The sequence below is a fragment of the Anolis sagrei genome, chromosome 5 (assembly GCF_037176765.1).
Source record: "Anolis sagrei isolate rAnoSag1 chromosome 5, rAnoSag1.mat, whole genome shotgun sequence".
Taxonomy (NCBI): Eukaryota; Metazoa; Chordata; class Lepidosauria; order Squamata; family Dactyloidae; genus Anolis; species Anolis sagrei.
In genome coordinates, this window is record NC_090025.1 from 33,608,695 (window position 1) to 33,634,076 (window position 25,382).

The window sequence follows — 25,382 nt, forward strand, 5'->3', positions numbered from 1 at the left end:
TAAGCCTCCCTTGGTTATCTCTCTGCTCCTTCATATAGTGAGCAGTGGGAGACAATAGTGGCAACTGAGCTAGGAAGAAGATGGATAACGCAACAAATGATCTATGAGCATTGTTTAGTTATCTTCCCTTGAGACACAACCATACAGTGGCTGATGGGAAGGTTTACAAGGAGGTGAGTGCCCATAAAAAGCTAACAGTTGTTGACAAAAGAACCTTTCTCACCTATCCCCTTGCCTCCTTGAAAATGAGACAAAGTGGAACCAACAGTTTTACTCATTGGTAGGGGCAATGCATTAATTTCTGTTTTTAATTCGAACATAGCAAAATTGTGAAATTCAAATGTGAGAGCAAAACATCTCTTTGAAGAGCTATCTAGTCAAACTCTAGTTAAAAGCTACATTTTTGAAAAATCATAAAAAATTGGGAGATCAGTGGTCTGGAAGTTCCCTAAAAACCATTACCATTTTGACAGCACACTGAGGCACCACATTCCAGAGGGGCCTGGACTAGTATATATCTGAATAGAACAGCCACATCTTCCCAAAAAGCCCAATTTCTGAAGTGACTACTGTCTGTTTTAACACAGCAAGCCCTCTGCTTCCACGAATTTGAGTGAAATAAAATAGTTTTTTCCCCTCTGTTGGCATAACAAGGCTATATGAAGATGGCTATATCCCTGCTGAATTGCTTTCAGTCTTGTCATAAGAAGACAGGGGTTATATGTTGGCTCTCAGCACTTTCTAAACTGTCACCTTGCTGAATTAAAATATTTACATAAGCTCTTATCTTCTTTTAGTGCTGGGACATTTTTTCTCTAGGATTATTGTTCAGGCAGAATGAAACTTCCCCCAGGAGATTATTTTTTCACATTATGTCAGCTTAATGCATTATTTTATTTTTGTAACATTTGCTTTCTTGGGGGGGGGGGGGGGATATGGGGGTCAGGTGAATGTCTTGCTTTGAGGAATATAGTAACAATCTATCCAGTTGTCAATTTTCAGTATTTTAAAGTATTATATTTTCATCCTGCTGTGCTCAGTTGAAGACTATAGTTTTTTTCTGAGTAAACTGTTAGTAGTGGTGTTGGAAGTTTTGGTATTTCTAAATTCTGGGCACAATCCACTTTCAACTGAAATCAATAGGGACAAAAATCAATATCTGTCAAATGATTTTCAAGGACTTGACCTCATTATGCATAGTTATAAGAAAGAGGGTTGGCACCCAGAGATCATGCAAGGGAAATAAGAGCATAGGATAAAGCTCTTATTTCCATAAGCATCATTCTATTTTGAAAGGAGTGGCAGAATTTCCCATCATAGAATCAAAGAATCATAGAATCAAAGAGTTGGAAGAGACCTCTTGGGCCATCCAGTCCAACCCCCTGCCAAGAAGCAGGAATATTGCATTCAAATCACCCCTGACAAATGGCCATCCAGCCTCTGCTTAAAAGCTTCCAAAGAAGGAGCCTCCACCACACTCTGGGGCAGAGAGTTCCACTGCTGAACGGCTCTCACAGTCAGGAAGTTCTTCCTAATGTTCAGATGGAATCTCCTCTCTTGTAGTTTGAAGCCATTGTTCCGCGTCCTAGTCTCCAAGGAAGCAGAAAACAAGCTTGCTCCCTCCTCCCTCCATTTTGTTCTTGATATATTACAACCTTATCACATGGGGCTAAAATTGGTGACATATGTCAATCTAGCCCCAGTCACCCATGGAGCTGGCTGGCTCCCATCATATGATGTCACGCGAGTGAAGGAGGACAGAAGCGGCCCAACACTGCTGCCGTGGCAACATGGAAAACTTCTCGTGTTGCCATTGACTTTAATGGAGAGAGCGGCATACACCATGCTTGCCTTCATGGGATCAACAGCTGGAAGAGCCAGGCAATATGGGGCAATGGGCACTGGCTTCCTCATGCCCTGTGGCAAAGTGATTCCCACCTTTTTCGGCGGCTATGTGATGAAGTAGTGTAACTAAAGCAGTGTATATATGTGTATGTGTTTCTATGTGGGAAAAAAGAGAGAATGACAATATATACAGTTGATTGCCCACATTTATGTGGTAAACCTTTGTGGAATTTATTGTTTCTGAATTAATATGATTATTTGCAGATTGTTTAATAGATTAATATGGTTTCTCTAGGAATCTCTAGGTCTTCCAGTATGACCCTATATCCAACTTCTGTCAGACATTGACCATACAGTTGTGCTGGCATACTTAGAAATTCATAGAGAAGTGTTCTATTGGGGAAGAAATGAATGGATCTACTCTATTGACCAGCAAAAAAAAATAATTAGAGGCCTTTAGATTTGTGGTTAAAAAGTCATTCTAGGCCTCATTCTCAATCTGTGCTCTTGCTGAAGAATGTCACTGAAGGAGGGCTATAATAATAATAATAATAATAAAATAATGCAACTTTATTTATATACCGCTCCATCTCCCTGAGGGGACTCAGAGCGGTTCCCAAGTAACATTACAAAACATACAGAGTAAAAACAACATAGCCATAAGATTAACAAACAAAATATAAGCATTAAATTGTCGCCATAACACACATATATCAAAAGTAATCCTGCCTATTCAAGGCAATTAAAAATTTAAAAGGCTGGGCCAAGATTTAAATACTGCTCTTATCTTCTCTTCTGTTCTTTTTTATTCCCTCTCTTTTTGTAGCTTCCTCAGTCTTCTCTTTTTAGTCCTCTTCACTTTCAATGCTCGAACATCCCAGAATTTCTTAAGAAACAATTCTCAGAATTTTTACAGTCTAATTTGTTGAGATATCCCAGGAACTTGTATCTTCCCAGGAATTGCTTCTTTCAAGTTTCACCATCATGAGTCAGAGAAAACAGGCTGATGGTAGAGAAAATATCAGCAAACCCTTGGCAAGAGGTTTTATAAAATGCACTCAAACATCTGTTTGGTGGCTTAGGAGGTCAACTCATTTATTAAACATCTTGTCTATGTTGTAATTTGTGTTTCAGGGAAAAGAGGTTAATTTAGATGTTAAATTCTTGGTCTTGTCTACGGTGTTTGCCTGTTACAAACAAACATACATATTGGAGGCAGGTATGTCTTAAGTTTTTACAGCAAAGATAAATTCACAGGATTGGGTCTAGAATCTGCTTTTCTATTAAAGTACTTACTCACAGAATATGACTGCATCTGATCTATACTGACTCTTTCTATTTTGTGCAGCACAGTCCACCCATTCAATGGGATCCCACAAATCTGTAGTATTTCCAGAGTTGAGAATATTATCCTGGGGAAATGGTGGCGGGAAAGTTCTATTCCTCCACTATAGATGCAAATACAGCAGCTTTAAATCTGCACCCTGATTTCATTTTAGCTAACCTCTGGCAAGCATCATTTTAGCTTAGCATCCAGAATTATGACCCACTTTGCAACAGATGTTTGAAAGAATAATTTTATAGTGTTGTAAGTACAGTGTGATAAACCATGGCTACTGTAAAAGCAATACTAAAAAGGGACATTAAATATACTTTTTTTCTTTTAAAGCATGGTACAAACAATCTTGGAGCAAGTTCAGATGTTAGCCCAATCTGTTTTTAAGTTAAATATTAGCTTTGTCAATATTTAACCAGAAGCATCTCCCTTTTTCTCTCTCTCTCTCCCTCTTCAGCTATCAGTTTCTGACATGCCTTTCAGTTTAGCAATTGCTATTTTGAAAATGTAGGCTCCTGGGTATCTTCAAGGATAATTTGGAGGATCAGAGCACTAGGCCAGACTCATTAGAGAATGAAGTCTGTGGTTCCAGATAAGATTAAAATGAAGGTGGAATGAATTGATGGGAAACATTGATTCAGAATACTGCCAAAGGCTTCGCTATTGAGCTCAATTCAGTTTGTTTCGGCCACTGGCCATAACAAAAAGCTATAAACAAAGCAGAAAAAACAATAGGAAAAGTCAGTCAATCAATACATATGCTGCGATACCTATTAATAAGCCTAACAAAGACAGAGGATGTTTTGGTAGCTGTCTAGTTTCACAAACATCTTAAACCAATGTATTCATGGATAATGTATCCACAGATTGCACCATCCATGGCTTTAAAATGGATAATGGTTCCCAAAAAGCTAAACCAGGTTTTGTCATTTTAAGGAACACTTTTTTGGTTATGCCATTGTATATGATGTGACTTGAGCATCCATGGATTTTGATATCCCCTAGTGTCCAAAGGGAGGGAAATCATGGATTCTCTATGCTTATTTCCTCTGTTTAACACCCCCCCCCCAAATAAATAAATAAATATAGGAGTGCCTTTTCTATGTGCTGTGTTTCTCAAAATTTAAAAATACCAATACTATACAGGGATTGTCTAAAGAAATTATTAAAATATTGATGAGAAACAAAGTACGTAGTGTTCTTTTTATTGTCCTCAAACTGATGAGACTTTGAAATGTTTTTTTTTTTTTTGGCATCTAAATAGTCTACATCAAGGGTTCTCAAACTGTTTTCCACTGAGACCTTGTGAGTGATAGTGAAGGACTCCACAGCACCATGCTGTTTCCCACCTCCTTTTCTTTCCTCCTCCTGAGAAATGCAAGGAAATTAAAGTTTGAAGCTGCCAAAACAGCAGCAGCATTCTCCCAGGGAACAAACCCATTCCCGCCTGGCTTCCTCTCTGCCCAGACTCTTTTTCTCACCATTCAGATCCTCTCCCCCTTTCTTTGCTTCTAAAACCCTATTTCCCTCCCACCACTCAGGGGTGCTTTGATTGTGCTTTTTTTGCATGGCAGAAGGGAGTTGAACCAGATGGCTCAACTGTGTTGTGGGGACTCTCAAGAGACTTTGACAATAGTGATACCCAAGATTATACCCCCCTCTACGGCATGGACCCCCAGATGCACTTAGGTAGCTTTCCTCTGCTGTCATCTCTTGGTGATTTCTTGGCATTATGTCATGAGGTTGGGCTTGATAAAAGGGCAGCTTGATGGATTTGTGCCTTGTGCCCTGCCAACTCTGCACAGATGTAAGCTGTATACATTTGTGTCCTTGTTTACTTTCAATACTCTGGTTACAAGTGTGCGTTTTCCCAAGCTTCTTCTCCTTGCCACTATCTCAGCCAACATAGTTGTTTTTGTGTGTGAGATCACAAGTGAGATCTGGCACAAATAATTTGAGGATAGTACTATTATTAAAATAAGAAGAAGACTACAAATATTGTCCCAACTGTGTGTATATTACTAGTATGTTGCTTCAAGTAGACACTTGAAAATCCAACAAGAATAGCATTGATATATTTTGATTGACAGAGACAAATCATTTCCTGCTGTTATTGCATTCTAGCATTCACTTGTCTCCTGATTTGGAAGGCACACTCCAGAGGCTAAAGTTACTGAAATGGTAACCACTTGATAGAAAAGAGAGGTTGCACCACAGGCCATATACTACCCCTGCCAGTGATGGTAAGTGTAAATATTATTTTGCTCCATACTGAATGTTATTTCTTTCCATCTGGTGAGTTGTGTGCTTACAATTACACAGTGTGTGTCAAAAACATCTTCATCCAGCATGAATGGTTGTGGCGTTTCTCAGAAAGGATAAATTTAGATGGCTATTAGAAGCAAGCCATCCACCTTTTTATGGCAGTGATCTCACATCAATTTCAGTAAGAAATGTTATTTTACTGGGGTCTTACTAAAGGAACAAATAATGATGTATCCATGGAGTGGGGAGTCTGCCTAGACACTGAAATTGGAAGATTCCAGATTTTGTTTGAAGACGGGATATTAGGAATGTGGTCCTAAGTGTTTTCATGTATTCAGTGGCAAATCCCACAAAGTTCAATAATGCTTCTCTTTTCTGGATATTTTTTTGCATTTTATTATACTAAAAAGGCAATAACAAGAGCAAAGATACCGCACATAAACTCCAAATCAAACAGTCCAAACATGAACCAACCCATAATTCCCCTCCATCCCTACCAACATGGAACAAAAATACAATACAAAACAAAAGGCCATTAAAACCAAAATGGACTTTCCCCTCATCAAGCAAAGGCAATTATCAAATTATTACACATACTTCTTCTTTGGTTTTATTAAACTTCTGTTAAACAAAACACCATATTTAATATTAATGCACAACCATGAGTAATATTCATATCAACAATTTACCAATTTTAGCTAAATGTTCATAGTAAATTCATCTTTGAATCATATTAATAGCTCTCCTAATTTTATCCCCTTTAATCATATCTTATCTTATTCTCCTGATTTTTCCCTTTTTAATCAAATATGATATTGTTGTGTTCCAATGTTTTTAAATAAAATATCTTATATTTTATTCCCCATTCAATAATTATTCCACCTGTCCAGAAGATATAATACAAAAAGTTTAAATATTTATTTAACCCCCTCACACAAATTTTATCATTTAAACTAATTACATTTCATTGTATTCCAGATTTTTCAACAGAGAATGTTACTATATTTCCCATTTATTTTAAATGTTCCACCTGTCCATAGATAATATTAAACAGTTTCAGCATTTTTAATTTTTGTAATTTCATATTTTATATTTTATTTTTCCTTTATTTATTTCATCATTTCACCTCCTTCCATAGAAAAGAGTTCTTTAGTTCATTTTAGTTTTTACAAAGTTCTTGATTCAATTTATTGAGTCTAGACTCAATGTCATTCTTGCAAGCCAAGCTATTCTTTTGATAAAAATATGACTGCTTAATTTTCACATGCTTTTTCCATTGAAAAATAGGCTCAAAACATCTATTCCAATTTTCTCTGTAAAAATTATCTTTCTTATGTCTGTCTCTCTTGGTGAAACTTGTAGACCTGAGCATTTTTCTCTCTGTGATGTTGTATAAGATTTTTTTGTCCTAGTTCTGAAATGAATTTGTATCCACTTTTGTATAGTTGTGTACATTATTTCTTTTTGGGAGCCTGGTTGATCAAATGCTGGCTCTTCTTTATGAACTTTCAATTCTTCCAGTAATACTTGATCAATCCGGTATTCATCTCGTAATCCTTGATCAACTTAATACGATTCATCTAGTAGTCACTGGTATGCTTCTTGTTTTTCTGGAATTGGTTTTGTAGTTGTTAAAATTTGTTTACATTCTCCATTTGATAGTTACTTTTTAAGGTCCAATGATTTCTCCAAAACCTCAAGCAGTGTTATATTGTAGCACAAAAAAATATCAAAGACTAGAATGGGTTAATAACAGATTTCTCTAACAAACAGCAGCCATAGATTTAGTTGCTATTGAAATAATTGAAATAGTTTAGTCCAGTGAAGATAATAATGTTACTTGCTGGCAATAAATGCTGTAAATTATTCACAATCTTTGTAATTTAAAATATCTTCCAATTAATAATAATAAATTGTTTTCAGCTCAAAGCAAACTTTACCCTCTGCAACAATCCAAACTGAACGAGTCCCATTTCTAACATTTAAAAAAGGAGTGGGGAGAATATAGTTTAGGCAGAGATTGGTGCAAAGTAATTTACCTGCCTTATTTTTATGAGTTTCCCAATATTTGACCTTCATTGAGTTGACGTTGTTGATGGAAGGGTGTTTTATCCAAAATTTTCAGCTTACAGCTGAAGCAATTTTGCAGTAGCAAAATGATAGCTGTTGAGCCCCTGTCTTCTCCATGTCTGCCACTCCCTTCAGAGCTAGCAGATCAAAAACAGATTGATAGCTCATGTGGATAATTCTTCGATATCTTCTATACCTAAAATATATTGTCTGCTAGTTTGGCACCTCAAAGCTAGCCTTTCCTCTGTTAATTGCTTTCTCTCTCATTTTCAAAAAGAGTTTTCAAAAAGATATGTTGAGAGAGGATACTCACTCTGACTCCACCCCCAAGTCTGCAAGTTCAAGAATACTTCCTGTCTTGGAATTGTTCTTCTGGTTATAGCATGACAGTGCAACCTTCTTTTTGAATGAACACAAGTAGGGAAAGGGGGATCTGTCTATACTAGTTTATAGCAGTTTCTCATTTTTCTATTCTCCAAAGCCGTAGTCCAGTGTAAGCCACTATGCCATACTAATTCTCAGTAATATTCTTATTACTACATAAACACCATGTCATGTGAGAATGCAGTGTATACTTCAAAAAGATATAGGAAGATGCAACGGCTATTTGATATATGACTGGGATCTAAAGTTGAACTAAGTTACTGAGTTAAACTGGTTTAAGAGCAATTTCACACTCTAAACCAGAAATCTAAGATTACTAGGGGAATTCTCACTACTAACAATGAGTTCAGAAAGTCTTAGTAATATCATACACACACACACACACACACCACTTTTATTGAAGTTGTTCACCATAGAAAGATATAATTGAAATAAAATGTAATAATGTAAGAGTATAAAAAATCAGGATTAATCAATGAAAATAGAATCAATTGTGAAAGCTCTTCTGGAATTTACACTTAGGAAGGAAGTGTGTTTAAAGTGGAAATTGAAAATTGGTCTATGCACATGATGGAAGAGGGATTCTTGGAGTCACTGTGCAAAATATAACATTTACAAACTCTTTTTCAAAATGTTTTAATTTGATATTAGCAGAAATGATATCAAAAAGTTATATGCTTACAGTATAGAGTGAGTTTCATATTGATAGTATACAGAGGCATCTTCTGATGTCTATATTTATTTATTTACAACATTTATATGCCGCCCTTCTCACCCCTAAGAGGACTCAGAGAAGCTTACAAGGTATATATACATACAATATATATTATTAGCATAGTACAATAACAGTATTAAATATTACTATATTATACTATACCATTATATTGTAATATTATTAGTAATATTACATGTAATATAAATATATAATTATAATATCATATTATTATTAGTAGTAGTAGTATTATATTGCATGACATTATAATATTATAAATATTATATGTATATTCATTATTATATTATATTATATTATATTATATTATATTATTAGAATAGCACAGGAGACAAGGTGGAACTGTCCCCTGGCCCCTTCTCTCTTCACTCTTGCCCAGAGCAGCATTTGGTGCTGAGGGGGAGGGGTCATCATTATTATGAGATGATAATAATGGTGTGTATGAGAAAGATACAGAGAACATAGAAACACTATTCAGCACTAAGTGTTTTGCACGGTTTCTGAAGTATAACAATATACTTTCTTTAAAAAGACTATTTGTGAAGCAGAGCTTGCAGCTAGAAATAAAGGAAAGCAACAGGAATTGAAAAAATATGCAAGATTACTTTGAGTTCATGGACTCAACCTTCATCTTAGACATCAGGGACTCTATTCTGTCAGGCAGATAAATTTCTCACAACAGTGTATCTTTTCCCCATTTTTTTTACTATGCTCAAAAGGTATTTTATAATACTGAACACCTTCTTTGGGGCACTTAATACCCAGCTAAAAGTGACAGTATATATAGCATATATACACAGAAAATATAACTGTGCATATATACTCTCTCTAGATGTAGCTAGTAGGGCTGGGCGGTTTCGTTTCGTTAATTCGTAATTCGTTAATAATTCGTTAATTTTTTCAATTACAAAACGATAACGAACCATTCTGGAGCAATTATTTAAAAAAAACGAATTTTCAAAAACGTTTTGTAAATGCTTCGTATTTCGATATTGTGTTCGTTTCGTTATTGTTTTGAGGTCATTTCGTTATTATTTCCGCATGTCTGGGCCAGTTTTATGGTTTAATTAGTGAAAAAAAATTATAATATCACACCAACAGTCAACAACAGAGGGAGGGGGAAGCTTCAGAAGGTTTTGGAGGTTTTTTAGCGTATTTCGCGGTCGCGTCCGCCATTAACGAATCGATTCGTTATTGTTTCGGAAATCAATTTGTTAATTTTTACCATTTACGAAATTTTGTAAATATCAAACTTTTTAAAAGGAAAATTTTGTAATTATTTTAAATATTGAAACAAAAAAAAAACGCCAAATACAAATCGATTTTAGAAACAATTTTTTCCGTTGTTACCCAGGCCTAGTAGCTAGAGGTGTGTGGGGGTGAGAAATAAGGGCATTGTTCCTTCTGAAAAGACTTCTGCCCTCAAATGGCATTTTATCCCCCTTCCAAATTTCTAGCACTCCAATAACTTAATCCTTCAGTTGAGCATTTGGAAATGGAATGTAGGTGTTTCATAAAGTAGGGGTGGGCAAAACTAACAAGGGAATGTATAACGTTGATTTTCAAGATGCTTGAAGCATGCAAATACTCACTAGTGCAAATTCTTTGTTGAGAATCATCTGTTCCACCAGAGATGACTCATTATGGAAGAGATGAGGCTGCATGTGGCTCCACATATGAGGAAACCACCAGAATTCATCCACAGAACTCAACAGCAAGTCATCACCTTCATCTTCTTCAATGGTTCCTACAAAATCAAGAAAGAATATTACATCAGTAAAAATGCAACAAAATGTAATTTAATTTTTAATTAAAATTCACAGTGTTTCAGATAATGTCAAACTTTCTCAAAGAAGGAGTCTCTTCACTTGGATCTTTATACATATCTTTCTGATGCCACCATGTTCTGATGTGTATTAGCACCCCTGAGACATTCAGTTTAGAAATACGTAGTCCAGCATGCTTTACATTAACAGCCAATGTTCAAAATATAAAATACAGAATGGAACTCACAAAAGTAATTTAAATTACCATCTTTAAACCCACCCTAACAAAAGTTGATTATTTTAATGAAGTAGGTTTAAAGCCTGTGGACACCTTATTTCAACCTGTTCCCAATTGGCACTAATACTCACTGGCTTTTTTTTATAAATGTGTTGCAATTCTCAACACATCCGTGTACCAGAAAGCAAGGAGCAAAGTGAAATGATTAGGGAAAGAGAATCAAAGATTGCCTGCATTGCAACCCATCATACCTATAACTCCAACCACCCCTGACTCAGGGGCTTGGGTCAACCTTGGCATGACCACTTGGAGATGCATAGGTGCAAGCAAAAGACTTTTATTTTGGACAGTAACAGGGATCAGAATAATAACAAACAAGGTACTCCCCCCTCCTTGGGGATATAACAAAAAATAATAATAAAGGAGACTCTGCTAGGTATCCAGACCACTCCCAAAATATGTAAGTCTTTATTAGGCCCCTTCCACACAGCTGTAGAAAATCCACATTGAACTGGATTATATGACAGTGTGGACTCAGATAATCAATTTTAAAGCAGATATTGTGGATTATCTGTCTTGATATTCTGGGTTATACAGCTGTGTGGAAGGGCCCTTAGATCTCTCTCACTCTGCCATTTCTTTCATACCCTCTGCCACAGGACCACCTTGATGTCTGCTTTTATATGTGCCACCTGGGTCTGGCCACCCATCTAATGCCTCCTGTTAATCTCACCCATCTCAGTTTGTTTCCAAGTAACCACCTCTTTCCTGTACATATTCTACTGCTTCATCGCCATGTCTTTTTGCCCTCCTACCTCTCTTTCTCAGCTTTTATCCTGCCTGCCCATCTTCCCCCTACTCCAAATTGTTCTTTCATCCTGCCAACCTACTTCCATCTCACTGTCCAATGTCCATCTCTTCTTTCCCTGCTTGCTTCCATCGCCATCCTTCCTCTTGCTCTGTCTGAATCTCCACCATCGCTTCCTTCACCTCCCATTCAGCTCACCATATTCATCCACATCTCTTTCTCAGTCTGCACATTGTCTCATCTACCTTCTTATCTTCTACACCTTTCTCCACTCTTTCTCTACACTTTCCCCCTTTAAATTCCTCACTGCTTACACTGATGCCTTCTTCCCATACCCATTAATCTGCCTAACTTTGCATCCCAGATTCTCTGCAGCTGGCAGCATAGCTCTAGCATAGGCCAAGGTTAAGTAGATCTGGGAACAAGAGGCTGACAGTGGTAGGAATTCTGACCCTCCCTACAGTCCATCACAATGGAGTTTCAAGAAAGACAGGAAATGCATATTATTCATGAATTGTCTTGTTGATATAGGGATGAAGTTTTTAGAAGCCCCAGCACTTCTGTAGGGCCTTGGGGAAAAAACCATGTGTCATGTATCCTAGGTAAAACTGTGTGGGGTTTGAGTAATTGCTGGAATGGTAGAAACTGCTTCTGCTTGGCATATTTTGCCAACTGCAAAGGCATGAAATATAAGTGTGGGTTTCTTTGGTATTTGTCTGTCATGTTATATCCATGTCATATATGGACCATTTACCCACATTTCTGTTGTGTCAGCTTCCAGAAGCAGCACACCTGGAAGCAGTGTTGGACACCCCCCCCCCCAACCAACCCTTGCTTGATTCACTTTTGTGAGATCATAAGCACCTGCCCCCTTGTCTCCTTTTTTGAAATATCAGGGCATAGGCTACTGTGGTCCTGACAACTATAGCTCACACAGAAATTTCCTACAGTTCTATAGTACATGTATCCAGATGATGATGATGATGATGGAAGGAGACAATACTCTGGATTGGCCCTGGCTTTAGCAGCCAGTGTAGACACAACTCAGCAATAGTAGAAGCATTTAAAGGAGGTAGTAAATAAATGTTTGCCAAGCTGTGATGCAGAACAGAACATTGTGCAATTCGAGCTGAAAGAAAGTCTCTCCATGCAATAGTGACAGACTAACACAGGGGTCCTCACACTAAGGCCCGAGGTCCAGATACGGCCTTCCAAGGCAGAGCATGTAGCCGGGGGGGGGGGCTTGAGGGGCTTCAGCCCCCCCCCCCCCCCCCGAAATTCTCATGCTGGTTAGCGAAAAGGCCTTACTGGTGCATTATTTAAACTGTTATGTTTATTCATATCATGATCTGATCACCATACTCAATATATCCCATATGCATGGGGGTATTGGGGTAATGATACAAAAGGTTTGCTAGGGTAGACCCTCTTTCACTCAGACTCAGCCCCCCCCCCGAAGCCCCCCCTGAAAAAAATTCAGCCCCCCCCCCCCCCCCCCCCGAAACGAAATCCTGGCTACGGGCCTGCTCCAAGGTCATTTACCCGGCCCTCATTCAGGGTCAACTTAAGTCTGAAATGACTTGAAAGCACTCAACAACAACAACAACAACAACAATCATATCTCATCAGCCAAAAGCAGGCCCACACTTCCCATTGAAATACTCATGAGTTTATATTTGTTAAAAGTGTTCTTCATTTTAATTATTGTATTGTTTTTAAGTGGTTTTTTTGCATTACAAATAAGATATGTGCAGTATGCATAGGAATTCATTCATTTTTTTTCCAAATTATAATCCAGCCATCCAACAGTTTGAGGAACTGTGACCTGGCCCTCTGTTTAAAAAGTTTGAGGACCCCTGGACTAACAGAATAGAGTGCCATAGTTATAGGAAGTCCAAATCTAAGTCAGCATTAAACCTCTTGATGGTTTTTCATAATTTTCTTTTTCTTTTTAGGATCCTCAATTCAACTTAAGTTTAGAGATGTAGAAGAGAATTGTGCACAAAGGAACAAGTCAATAATTTCCGTGTACTAATAAAACTTGTTCAGCATCTTGCAATAAAAGCCTCCTTCGGTAAACAAGCCACATTTACGGTAATTAAAGAATACCTCTGCATGTTTTATTTATAATGAGTCAATAAAGTGCATGCTTCCATTGGGAATACCTTGGAATGCCACCTCTTAAGCTAAAGTGACAAAACAACCATACCAACTTTAAAAGTAGGGCTCACTTCAGATCTAGGATGCCTGACTGAGTACACACTACAGCAAGTCCCTTGATGGAAGGCATTGACATGCTCTGACACATTAAGTAGTTTTGTGCTATTTTTGTGAGCTTTATACATCACTAGGGAATAGACAGCTGTAGCCACATATCTACTATCTCAATCTTGGCACTGTCACAAATTCAGTATCAATAATGTTCAGAACAACTGGGAAATACAAAAATTAAACAGTTTGTATGCAATATGAATTTTATCAGCAAATTCCCACAAGGCACAGTGATAGACATGAGCAGCACAAGTAATATAATAAAACTGGAAAATCAGAATTCAGCAGCTGTATATAGGAAAATCTTTCATTCAGATTTTAAAAACAGAACTCTGCAATCATTTATATGGGCACAAAGCTTTTCAAATGTGAATGTGTTTGGAGATATTGGCAAAATGACCTCCTCCTTTTTGTAGTGGATATTGCTTTACCCTAGGAACTTTTTCAGTGGGTATACCTGTAAGATCACTGGCATGTCTCAGAGTTTTATATTTCTTCATTAATAGACTTTTAACATGAAACACACTGTGGATGATCTAACAAAAAACATTCCTTTCACCATTTGATTCACTGGGGTTGCAGACACAGTTATTGTGCACAATAGGACAATAAGCAGGCACATTTGCAGATACACAGTTGGTTGTAAAATGTTGGCAGTCAGCCGGATAGATCAACCTTGTATGTAATTCTGTGAGTGTAAATTTACACTGTACAAGCATAATGTAGGATCTCAGCCAGAGGCTTCACATTAGCAGAATGCTTCCTTTTATGCACCTCATATGGCATCCTTTTTCAGTGGATTTCCCAGGTGCAGCTTCTTGGGGTACAGGGGTTGTAGTAGATAGGGGATGAAACTGATTTTTGATGAACCCATGGGAAAACTGAGCAGTGCTTTCTTGCTACCAAAAGACATGTTTGGATATAATTCATGAAATATATTTTAATGTTGGATTTTTAAAACATGTATTATTTACCGTATTTATATACCAACTTTCTCACCCCTGGGGGATTCAAGGCAGTTTACAACATACTAATGGCAAAAATTCAATGCCATTAATATGTTGTAAACAGTACACATAGAAATCATAATAACTAATTACTACACATAACTATGAACTTAAAATCAAATAAAACCATTAAATATAAGATGTGCATAAAATTTAAACATTCAGACAAACATAAAATCATCCTAGTACAAACATTAAAATCCCATGATCCAAAAATTGTATATCATAGCCATTCTGAATTATCATTGCACATGTTCCTTAATTATTCTTTGTACTGCATTATTTATTAGCCAAAGGCTTGATTTCACAACCACGTCTTTGTTCTCTTCCTAAAGATCAGAAGGGAGGGTGCGGATCTAATCTTGCTCGGGAGGGAGTTCCAAAGTTGAGGAGCCACGATTGAGAAGGCCCTGTCTCTCGTCCCCACCAACCACACTTACAATGGAGGCAGGACTCAGAGTGACATCCTCACGGAGAGTAACATCGATGATGTTTCATACAGGGAGATACATTCGGATAGGTATGCCACTGGTGTGTACACACGTTTGCATGCATGCATATGTAAGCTTCCTCTGCTCCCAAATAATTAAGAATAAACAGCCTCATATCCCAGTCTAGGATATTCCTGGAATTTGTTATTGGTAGCCACAAGATTTTCCAACACAGCACTGACATTTACCCCTTTCCTGCCTCCTCTACAAGCGTGAAAGGATAAATTGTGCTTATTGCCTTATGGGTTCTTATTTCATTCATGTGAGCCAGTATTTGGAGATTTGGGCTTATTTTCATCCCAAATAGTCATCCTCATAGTATATGAACAAACAATAAGATTAATGCAATTTAAGAGTTGCTCAGGGGCACCTTCTCTCTGGATGTGCACCCAAAAGATGAAAGGGGGAAACGTAGTGAAGGTGGCTTTCAAAATAAAAAAAAATCAGTATCAGTTTATTTGAAATATTCACTTAGAGAGAAAAATAAAAATTCTTAAGAAAAGTTTGGTAAGATTTAAAGGGTGAAACTGTGTATTCAACAGCATCCTGGAAAAGTTCATTAACATCAGTGGAGATGTGTTGTACAGATAATATAGCCATATGTATTTTATCCTATATGTATTTTTAAATTCATTGTTGATGTATGATGTTTTCAATTTTATTGCTAGCATTAAATCCTTGCTGTTAGCCAGTCTGAGTCCCTCTACGGAGGTAGAAATCAGGATATAAAAGTTTTAAATAAATAAATAATAAATAAATATGCTCACACTATCGACATTAAAAATGTCACTCATTGAAGGCACCAATAACAAAAATATATACCAGAATGAATACTAATACACTTCTTAGATGAAGAAAACATAAAATAAGTGGAAATAAAAATGTGTTAAGATTTTCACAAAAAGTAATAGGGAAAGACAACAATGTATTTTAAGTGAAGGAATTCTGTGAATAAAGCCACACCTCTGACAACTTGACAACCCATAGAGATGCAAAGGTTCACTCATTCATTTTCATCAAATTCATGGAAAATATAGATTTTTTTTTCAGTCTCTGAGTGAAATTATGAAATTTTTAGCACATTCGTCAGTATTTTTAGCCTTGTTTTTCCCACCTTTTGAATGTTCAAATGATGCATTCTGGACCACTTTTACTTTAGTGCAGTAGTTTTGCTGGGATTTAACTGCACCATGTATATTGGATCATGCCATATAAATCGGCTAGAGCTGGTGAATCAAAAATTGAAATCTAGGCATGGCATAGTGTACTAAACTTCTTCACCCAAGTAGTTTAGCACAAGTTTAAATTTCTAAAAATCCATGCTGAGTTAGCTTTTACAAAGGTATCATGGAACAGAATGGCTGCACAAATCAACACGAGAGTATCCTTGATATGTCTTTGGAAGGAATGGGATTGCACATGTCTTACCAGCAGGTAAGATAGATATATGCATATAGTGTAATTTCTTTCCTCCAACATTTTACCCACCATTATTTACCTCCTGAGATCAACATATTGGACAATGGTAAAGATATGGATTTCCTCCACAGTATAGAAATTCCTAATTCCAAAGATTTCTCAGGAATAAGAAGGATGCTTCTATTTTCTGGTCACACGTTAGCTTACCAGGGGCAGCTTCATCTACATGCTAAACTTTCAAATTGGTTCCAGTGGCATGATATCTTTACTAAAGTATGACCAGCATCAGTTATTTATTGTTTTATCTGTTAATCACAAATTGATGAAGGAGCTCTATTGATCTTATTTAATCTAAAACAAACTATTAAAGACTGAGGTATAAATGTTTACTGAAAATACAAAGTGAAATATTCATAATAGGGCTGTGCAAAAAATTGTAAAAAGGTCATAAATTATACATGTTTTGTTAAATCCATACATATAACCTGATTTACAACCCCCAGAGCCCCCCTCGTAGAACACAAATGAATCAAAACGCCCATGTCTAACTTTTTGTAAAGAAGTTTGTTTGTTTTTGTATGTTCTTTCTCTCACTCTCCATCCAACTCCCTCTTGTGCCCTTGTGGCAGTACCAGAGTTGGTCTCTCTCTTCCACTCTGTTGGCTTCCCCCTTGCAGTGAACCACTTACCTGGTGGAGGAGAAGTCCCTGGCATGGGCTGCTAGCAGGCCCTGCCCTGGATGCTCTCCCTCCCTCCCCCCCTCTCTCTCTCTCTCTCTCCCTCCTTCCCTCCCTCTCTCCCTCCTTCCTTCCCTCTCTCCCTCTCTCCCTCCTTCCCTCTCCCTCTCCTTGACAGGGAAGGACCTGTGGCTTTTTGGCTCAAAACGAGCAGGAAGCCAAGGGAGAGTAGGATATATATATATATATATATATATATGCCTCCTTTTCTGCAAGGTGCAGGATCTGAAACTCTTGCACCAGAGGTCTCCTCCCACTTCAGGTCTGTTGTTCTTCCCATGCCCAGCGCAGGACATGGTCTGCTTGCATAAAGCTTGGTGGCAGAGGGAGAAGTGCTGCTCCAAGTCCGCATAGGGCCTCCTCCTCTACCAGGTATAGCTTAGCTCTTGTAGGTTTTTAAAATAATGAAAACAATAATAAATTTCTCATCACTTCACCTTAGATATGACCCAGACTTCTTAGGGATTGTTGAAAACACTTTAGAATCAAAACAACAGGGGCCGTGCAAATTTCACGAAGACAAACAAAACGGGGTGGGGTTTTTTGCATTGTGCATACCCCTAATGGATAAGGGGTTTTTTTTAGGTTGACAGGGATCCCTATCTAACATTCTGTGGTTGTACTGCAGCAATATTAACAGTCCAGTAAGGAAGCCACTACAGCTTGGAGAAAGAAATTTAAGAGTGCAGTGCACTTTGCTGCTTTTAATCTCTACTAACCCTTAACACAGGCTCTTAATGAAGAAGAGATATAGCCAGGGGAAAGGCAGCAAAAAAAAAGTTTAGGAGATTTAAGAAAGAGTGCTGTCAGAGATAGGAAATCCAAAAGATGTGATTGGAAGCAGGTTATGCTAATCTGGAGAATCAGTGGGGGAGTAAAAATCAATTAATTACTTAGAACTCAAAAGGTGAAGTAATCCTCTTTTCATTTAATTTAAATTCCTTTAATCCACATCTTTCTCCCCTGGGCAGAGCAGTACACTTCCAAAAACCACACCGCTCTATAATGTCTAACTCATAATTGTGTGAAGTCACAATGGGGTGTGCATCACATAGTTATGATTCCGACTTAAGACAGGTCAGAGCACTCGGTTTTCGGTATTATGCCTTTAATTCTATTTGATAGGATGAGAAAGCCAAAGATGGTGTGAGCTCTGCCTTGTCTTGTTTTGGAATAAATACCTGGCAGTTTGTCTACTTCTTTCATAATCTTTTAGCTGACATTATTGTCTTGGGAAATTAGCCAAAGTTATTTTGCAATGTATATCTTTTATTTTCATATGCTTTTGAAGCAAATCCACTAATTTACTACTGCTTCATTAGTTTCATTAAACCAAGATATTTTAGAAGGTTGAAATCCTTCTGTCTGCATATGAGAATTCTGAGCTGGATTCTAAAATATGAAACATGTACATTTTTAATTAAATAGAAAAATAGCACATTTGTTAAGTGATCTAAGAATTCTCCTTGGAGGAAAGGTGACTTATATTTCATTATCTGAGTAACTGCTTTTGGAATCATGGCACGAATTTGACTTTTTCCATTCCAAAAGAGTTAATTTCCAATGTCCCCCCTCTCCAATGACTATCACAAGACAAAATGGTGATGCAAATCAATCCTAAACTGATTAATTTATTTTAAAAAGTCTCCCTTGTATTGGTTAATTCTGAATGCATTAACCAATTAAGACTGCTGAATGATGTAGGTAAATGTCATGGATTTATACGTTAGGAGTAAGAGTAGCATTTTTACTCAAAACTTTTGTTAAGCCCATTGGGCAATGATATTAATTTTGTGAAATTATGAAACCTTGTTCTGGAAGAGATGTTTTTATAAATGCAGTTTGTGGTAAACTCCAAATTCTAATTAGTTGTATCTAAAATAAAATTTGGGAAGACAAATCTAAACTTTAATTTTAAATATTTTTACAATATAATTTTCAGATGTGTATAGCAGATTATATTGCAATTTAGATTATGCTATGAAGACTGCTTTAGAATCTTTCCCCCATTAAATTGCTACCTGAAACTATAGAATTCCTCCTTACCTGTGTGGTAAAACTTTCCTGAAAATCCAAGGTTGAAGGTAAAATTTGCAACCTGAGTGCGAAGTAAAATTTGAGTCTCTAGTAAGGCCTGAAACAAATAAGAAATAGCATGCATTTAGAAAAAAAATAATGCCTCATTTTTAAACTGGCGTTATTGAGTTTTAAAGTTAAGAATGCTAACAAATATGATCTAGTGCCAGTTACTTCTCTGCTCACTAAACTATAGCAAAACTGAATCTTGACATGGTGATAGAATTTAGGCAGAAAACTAATTTTATAAACTAAATTTAATTATATGATCACTGTATTTTATTTTTATAACTTTCAGTACATTCTTATGCATGTTCTCCAAGAGATTAAGTCTAATTGTGTAGAATGGGACAGTTGCTTTAGGGTATATTTAGGTTTCCAATGTATATTCCATTTATATTTCACAAGCATAAACTAGTGATATCAAAGGAAGTGGTGATATTATTAAAGCTGACAAGATATGACCATACATTTATTGCAAAAGCTGATCAGATATGACTATGGAGGTAGGTCTGAACAGACTCCAAGGCCATGTTTACATGGGCTAGAAATCCTGATTTGAGTCAAATGTCTCTCCTGGATGTCCATATGACATTCAGGGACTTCCAATCCTTAATGTGGGATAAATCCAGTTATCCCAATTTTATGACTTATTAGTAGAAGTCAGAGAATGCTCTGGAGTTTTGCCTACCCTGTGTGGACAGCTGGGAAAGCTTTAATTCTAACAGGTCTAGCTGTCCACATGAGCCAGGGCTGCTCTTCCCTTTTTACCATGGAGGCAAAATAGGATGACACTTACCTGTTCTTTTTTTTTTCTTTTTGCTGTGGCAGCAGCCATGATTTTCTGGAGAGCTCCTGGCCAACATCTGCAAAGGTATTTGGTGATGACCAGGAGCTCTCTGTGGTCACTGCTTCAGTAACAAACAACAACAAAGGGAAGGGTGGCCATCCACTGGTTTGGGAGCAATGTGTATTAACATATCCATGGAAGCTGGGGCTGGTCTGAAGCTGTTCTCGACCAGCCTCAGGTTTAGTAGTCTGTGTAGAATGAGCCAACCTAAAATCTCATGTATGTTTCTCAGTGCTTCCTAAGACTAAGTAGATAAATATAATAAGAATAATAAGATGCTATTTTTAAAACAATCACACATGGCTCTATGGAGCTGTTGGAAATCCACAAGAGAGGCCAATGGAGAGAAAAATGCTGTGTGACCAGCTGTGGGAAGTTCTTCGTATTTTATTTAAAACCATTTGCAGTAATTAGTGCCGTTTTGTTTATCTTTTCAAGAAGAATTTTCACCTTAAGGCAATCCATATCGTTATATACTCTCAAAGTTGAATGCAATATAGTTATAGTATCTTTTACTCAATGAAATATATAAAGGAATTATTTTATCCTACAGTCGGGAATCTTTGCAAACATAAAGATTCACATCGGAATGTCTAGCTTTGTGATTTGTAATTGCAAAAGTAATGAAATCAAGCAATTCAGTTGTCGAGGATATTTGTGAGTTTCATTATATCGATTGCTTCTTGGCATTGTTCACAGGAGTAGGACTCCCCATTTAGTATTCATAGTGCAAGTCTTTTTTTATTTATTTACATCATCTTCCCATTCAGCTAGATTTTAGCTGCAACTGCGTAATTAAGTTTTGTAGGTTTGAGTCGCCTTGTCTTTCTTTATTTTTCATAATTGCTGCATCTATTAAGTCAGAATGATATTTTCCCACAATGTCCTTGTTAATTACAGCTATCTCCTTCATTTGCATAATAAACTTTTTGTGGGGGGCTAGTTCTACGGGAACATTTCATGGCTAACAGGAAGCAATTTGCTTTCCTTTATTAAGTACATTAAAACTTCATGCCCCAGACATCATTGACTGTAAACATTTGATTCTGCTCAAATTTAATGCACCAAGGCATTTTGCTCTGCCATATTAGCTTTATTTATGTGCTGTGTTCTGGATTGTTAGCTACTAATGAGACTTCAGCTCTTATTGCTCTAAGGCCTGAACACTAACCTCATTTTAATGAGATCATTATTTGCTGTCTTCTGAATGGAAGACAACAAATTTGCCTTTTAATTAAAGGTCAAAACACCTCTAGCTAAGGAGAGTGAAGAGGTTATCAAATCCTTAGAGAAGCAAAAGGAATAGCTTCTTCTCACTTCCTTCCCCCCCCCCCTCCTATGCCAGGTAGAGAGAAGGCAGGCTGGGTTGCCTGTTATTACTCTGGCAGGGAAAACAGTTCTCAAAATGTAAGTGGTAACAGCACTCAAATGTGGGAGCTAGAATCCCCAAGACACTGTAAAAAACAGAAGCCAGCCAAAGTAATTAAAGAGGCTTTGCTCCTAACCTAAAGGTCTCAATGGATCAATACCCCTGGTGAAGCAGAATCCATTATTTGCATGAGGAATAGTTGGCAAAAGTGCAGAAGAGAGATGTCAGATTAATTGAGCTAAGGAAAACTAATCACATATTTCTTATCAAGAAAAAGTGAGTTGAGCATAATCAATAACATGAGTAGGGTTTTTTTTACATATTGTGATTCATACCACCTTTTGATGACTTGTGAACCTGACCCATATTAATACATAACTAATTATATGGGGGCTAGCTAAAATAAGAGTTACTGCCACTATGCTAGACATATATTCTAGTTGAGTTGGGTCAATTTGGAACTAAAGCTATGGGATTTGTAAAGTAAGGATGTTAATTGGTCAATTTTGGTCTTACAAGGAATCTCTAACAAACGTAGTAGTTGTTTTTTCACTGCTAAAAAGCTTTTGAAAGCTATAGCTCAGTACATATTCTGCACAACATTTTTAGTACCTGCACTCAGCAATTTCTATGCAGGAAATAGCATTATTTTCTTTGCAACCAGTGCTTTTTTCTGTGTAAAAATACCACATGTGAATTTTACACAGAATGTATCTTAGACTGAAGATTCTCCTCAGTCCAAGATTCTCCTCTGTAGGGTCTTCTGACACATATGAAAAGCATATTATTCCACCCCTACTGTGAGAAAGGAAAGGGGATATAAAAACTCAGTCTGAAGTTCATAGTGTTTCTCCTAATCCCAGCTCCATTTTATCTTATGCGTCAGTGTGTAGTTTATCCACCTTGATAGCCTAGAACATTATCTGTCCCCATTGAGGAAACTGTTCCTGGCTGCTTCCTCACTTTGGGATCTTGATCCTTATTTCAAAGGCTGCCACATACATCTTACCAATTAAAACTATCTGACTTTATGGCCTCTCCACTTTCTCCCTTTTTCTGTAGCAAAGGATAGGGTTTCCTATTAACAGACGGCTCCTTGAGCCCAGGTGCTAAATTTAGCAGATTACTCTTTTACACACATGTATAGATGTGACTAATTGGATATTTCTTTTTCCTGTGTTCCATAGATAGTGCAGGAAGATATGGAAATACCATGGAAACTAGAGCTAATTTGCACACATCTCTCTGTTTAGCTAATTTGTGTTACAATTATAGCTTCTGAATACGTTTTGAAATGCAGCACTCTGGGTGGGGTGTCTGTGAATGATTAATTAATTGTATCATCACGGAACTCAAGGTAATTCTTCCATCATAGAATTCAATGTTTTTAATGAAAAATGCAATTTAATTCCAGACCATTTGTACATGGTCTAGTCAGCAAGGCTCTGAAAAAGAGGCAGTAGCACAGGAAAACAAAGTAGTATGCTTTGAACATTCATCAACCTAAAAGTGGAGAAAGAGAAGAAGAGTTATATCAATCAGGCCATGTCTCTTGATTTGGTGGTGATTTTTCCATGGATTAACTGGAAAATAACATTTCTGTGTCCCTTTTACAGTTGTCCAGGAATGGGCAGTGAAAAGGATTCACAGAACAGAGGACTTTCCAATAATACCTGCAAAATATGAACACATCCATATTTTCCAGGCACATGGTGAAGAACCCTTTTCATGGACCCATTTGAAGGATGATAGGGTGCAATACAACATGGGACATGCTATTAAATTTGTTTGTTTGTTTGTGTAATAGTCTGCTTTTTTTCCCCAGAGCCATTTGAGATCTTTGAGGGCATTTTGATTATAGGGACTCCTGGACTTTAAAAGAGAAGAAGGTGTTGACCTATGAAGAAAATATTCATTTATACATTAGATCCTTCCCTTTCTTTTCTAGTCTTACTGGTTCATTTTCTTGCTTGGGTGCTCTAAACAATTTCAGAAGATATTCAGGAGCCCAGAGAGCTCATTATAAACTGGATTGAAAGAATGTTATAGTTTTAACTTTTAAACATCTGTTGTAAGCAAAAACATCTCCATGTCCAATAAGTATCTATATTTAAATCCAGAATTTAAATCTTGAATTGTCTTTGTGCTTTTATTTGTAGAACAGGGATGGGAATCACATCAACTATGTGGTCTTTGGGGGGCTCCCATGCAAATATTCATTCTCCATTTGGGAAAAAAGATTTTTCAGGCAAAATACAATCAGGCCTCCACATTCACTAGGGTTAGGGGCACAGGACCCCTATCTTCTTCTGGAAGCTACACATAGACTCTCATTGAAAGACCTAGACATTCTAGAAATGTGTTGTCTCTAGAAAACGCTATGCCCTCTAGTGTGACTGAAGGAAGTTGACCACAGATTCACACAGTCCATGAATAATCAAATCCGCAAAAGTCAAAACTGCAAATGTGGAGAGATGACTGTACAATCTGGGCCTCTAATCAACAACCAAATATCCAACAGTAGTGCGTAGTCCCTGGAACATCATCTCTTGGGTGCAATTGGGGAAAAGAGTAAGGCCCACTCAGGCCCCTTCAATAATGCCATATAAAATCCAGACTATCTGCTTTGAACTGGATTATATGGCAGTATGGACTCAGATAATCCAGATCAAAGCAGATAATCTGTATTATCTTCTTTGATAATCTGTATTATATAGCAGTGTAGAAGGGACTTCGGAATCTGGCTGAACCAAAATTGGCCTGCCAACCACTCGTATATATTTACTTTTGATATAAAATATATTAAACTTTGAAGCATATGACAATTTTCATATATGGGGAAATTTCTAAAACAGGCAATATTTTGCTGATGTCAGTGTTTTGTTAATTTCTGATTAATTAGTATTAAATTATTCATTAATATTCATACTTATTGCACTGACTAAAGGATGGACAACAACAACAGTTTCTCCCAGATCTAAACATTAGCAGCTGCAGTTAAAACTACTTGTGTGGGTCTTTTCTAACTTTAAGAATCACAAAAGCATCTGGAATCTAATTGCCCATAATTCAGGGGACAAGGCTGCAGCCATTCCTCTATAGGTAACCGATTTCAGTTGAGTGAGATGAATGTGTTTTGTAGTAACAAGTAAACCAATTACTCATGAGTTATTGACAGTCAGTTCTGCTAGCACTGCAACAACCTATTTGGTTAAATTGTTTGCATGAAGGTGATGATAGTGATACCTTAAAATGTTCAGCAACCTGATGTAAACCTCTCTTGCTACTATAGTATAGTAAGATAGGTGAAAGGTATATGAGGGAAATGCCCATACTAATTAAGAGCTGCTGGTTGGCATTAACCTTGCTTTATAAAGCCTGACATTTATTTATTTTATTTCACTATACCTTTTATCTAAAATTGTGGTGTAAGGTGATTTACAACATATTTAAATATCTCAATAAAATACAGTAAATCACACATTCATGTTAAACATTTTTAAAAAACAAAACAACACTTTAAAACATCATGGTGGGCATTTCCACCCATTATTAGTGAATTATGATTGCATCAGTCAAATTTGTAATATCAAATTTTTGTTCTGAGAAGTATAGGTAGAGATATTCTACAGCTAATGTTATTTATTCATTTGATTTCTATCCTGCCTTTCCTCCTGTGCAGGACTGAAGGCAAAGGAGACATCGGGACCAAGATATTTT

At 37.0% G+C, this 25,382-nt stretch overlaps 1 protein-coding gene across 2 annotated transcripts in view; it reads right to left on the bottom strand.

The window, feature by feature from the left end:
- LOC132776899 (bifunctional heparan sulfate N-deacetylase/N-sulfotransferase 4) overlaps nucleotides 1-25,382 on the bottom strand; it is a 152,674-nt gene that overhangs the window by 72,278 nt on the left and 55,014 nt on the right. For both annotated transcript variants that reach the window (XM_060779025.2, XM_060779023.2), the window contains exons 3-4: nucleotides 19,414-19,501; nucleotides 10,223-10,377 (exon numbers count right to left, since the gene is read on the bottom strand). In XM_060779025.2, coding sequence (XP_060635008.2) covers nucleotides 10,223-10,377; nucleotides 19,414-19,501 — 243 coding nt within the window. The remainder of the gene's footprint in view (nucleotides 1-10,222; nucleotides 10,378-19,413; nucleotides 19,502-25,382) is intronic.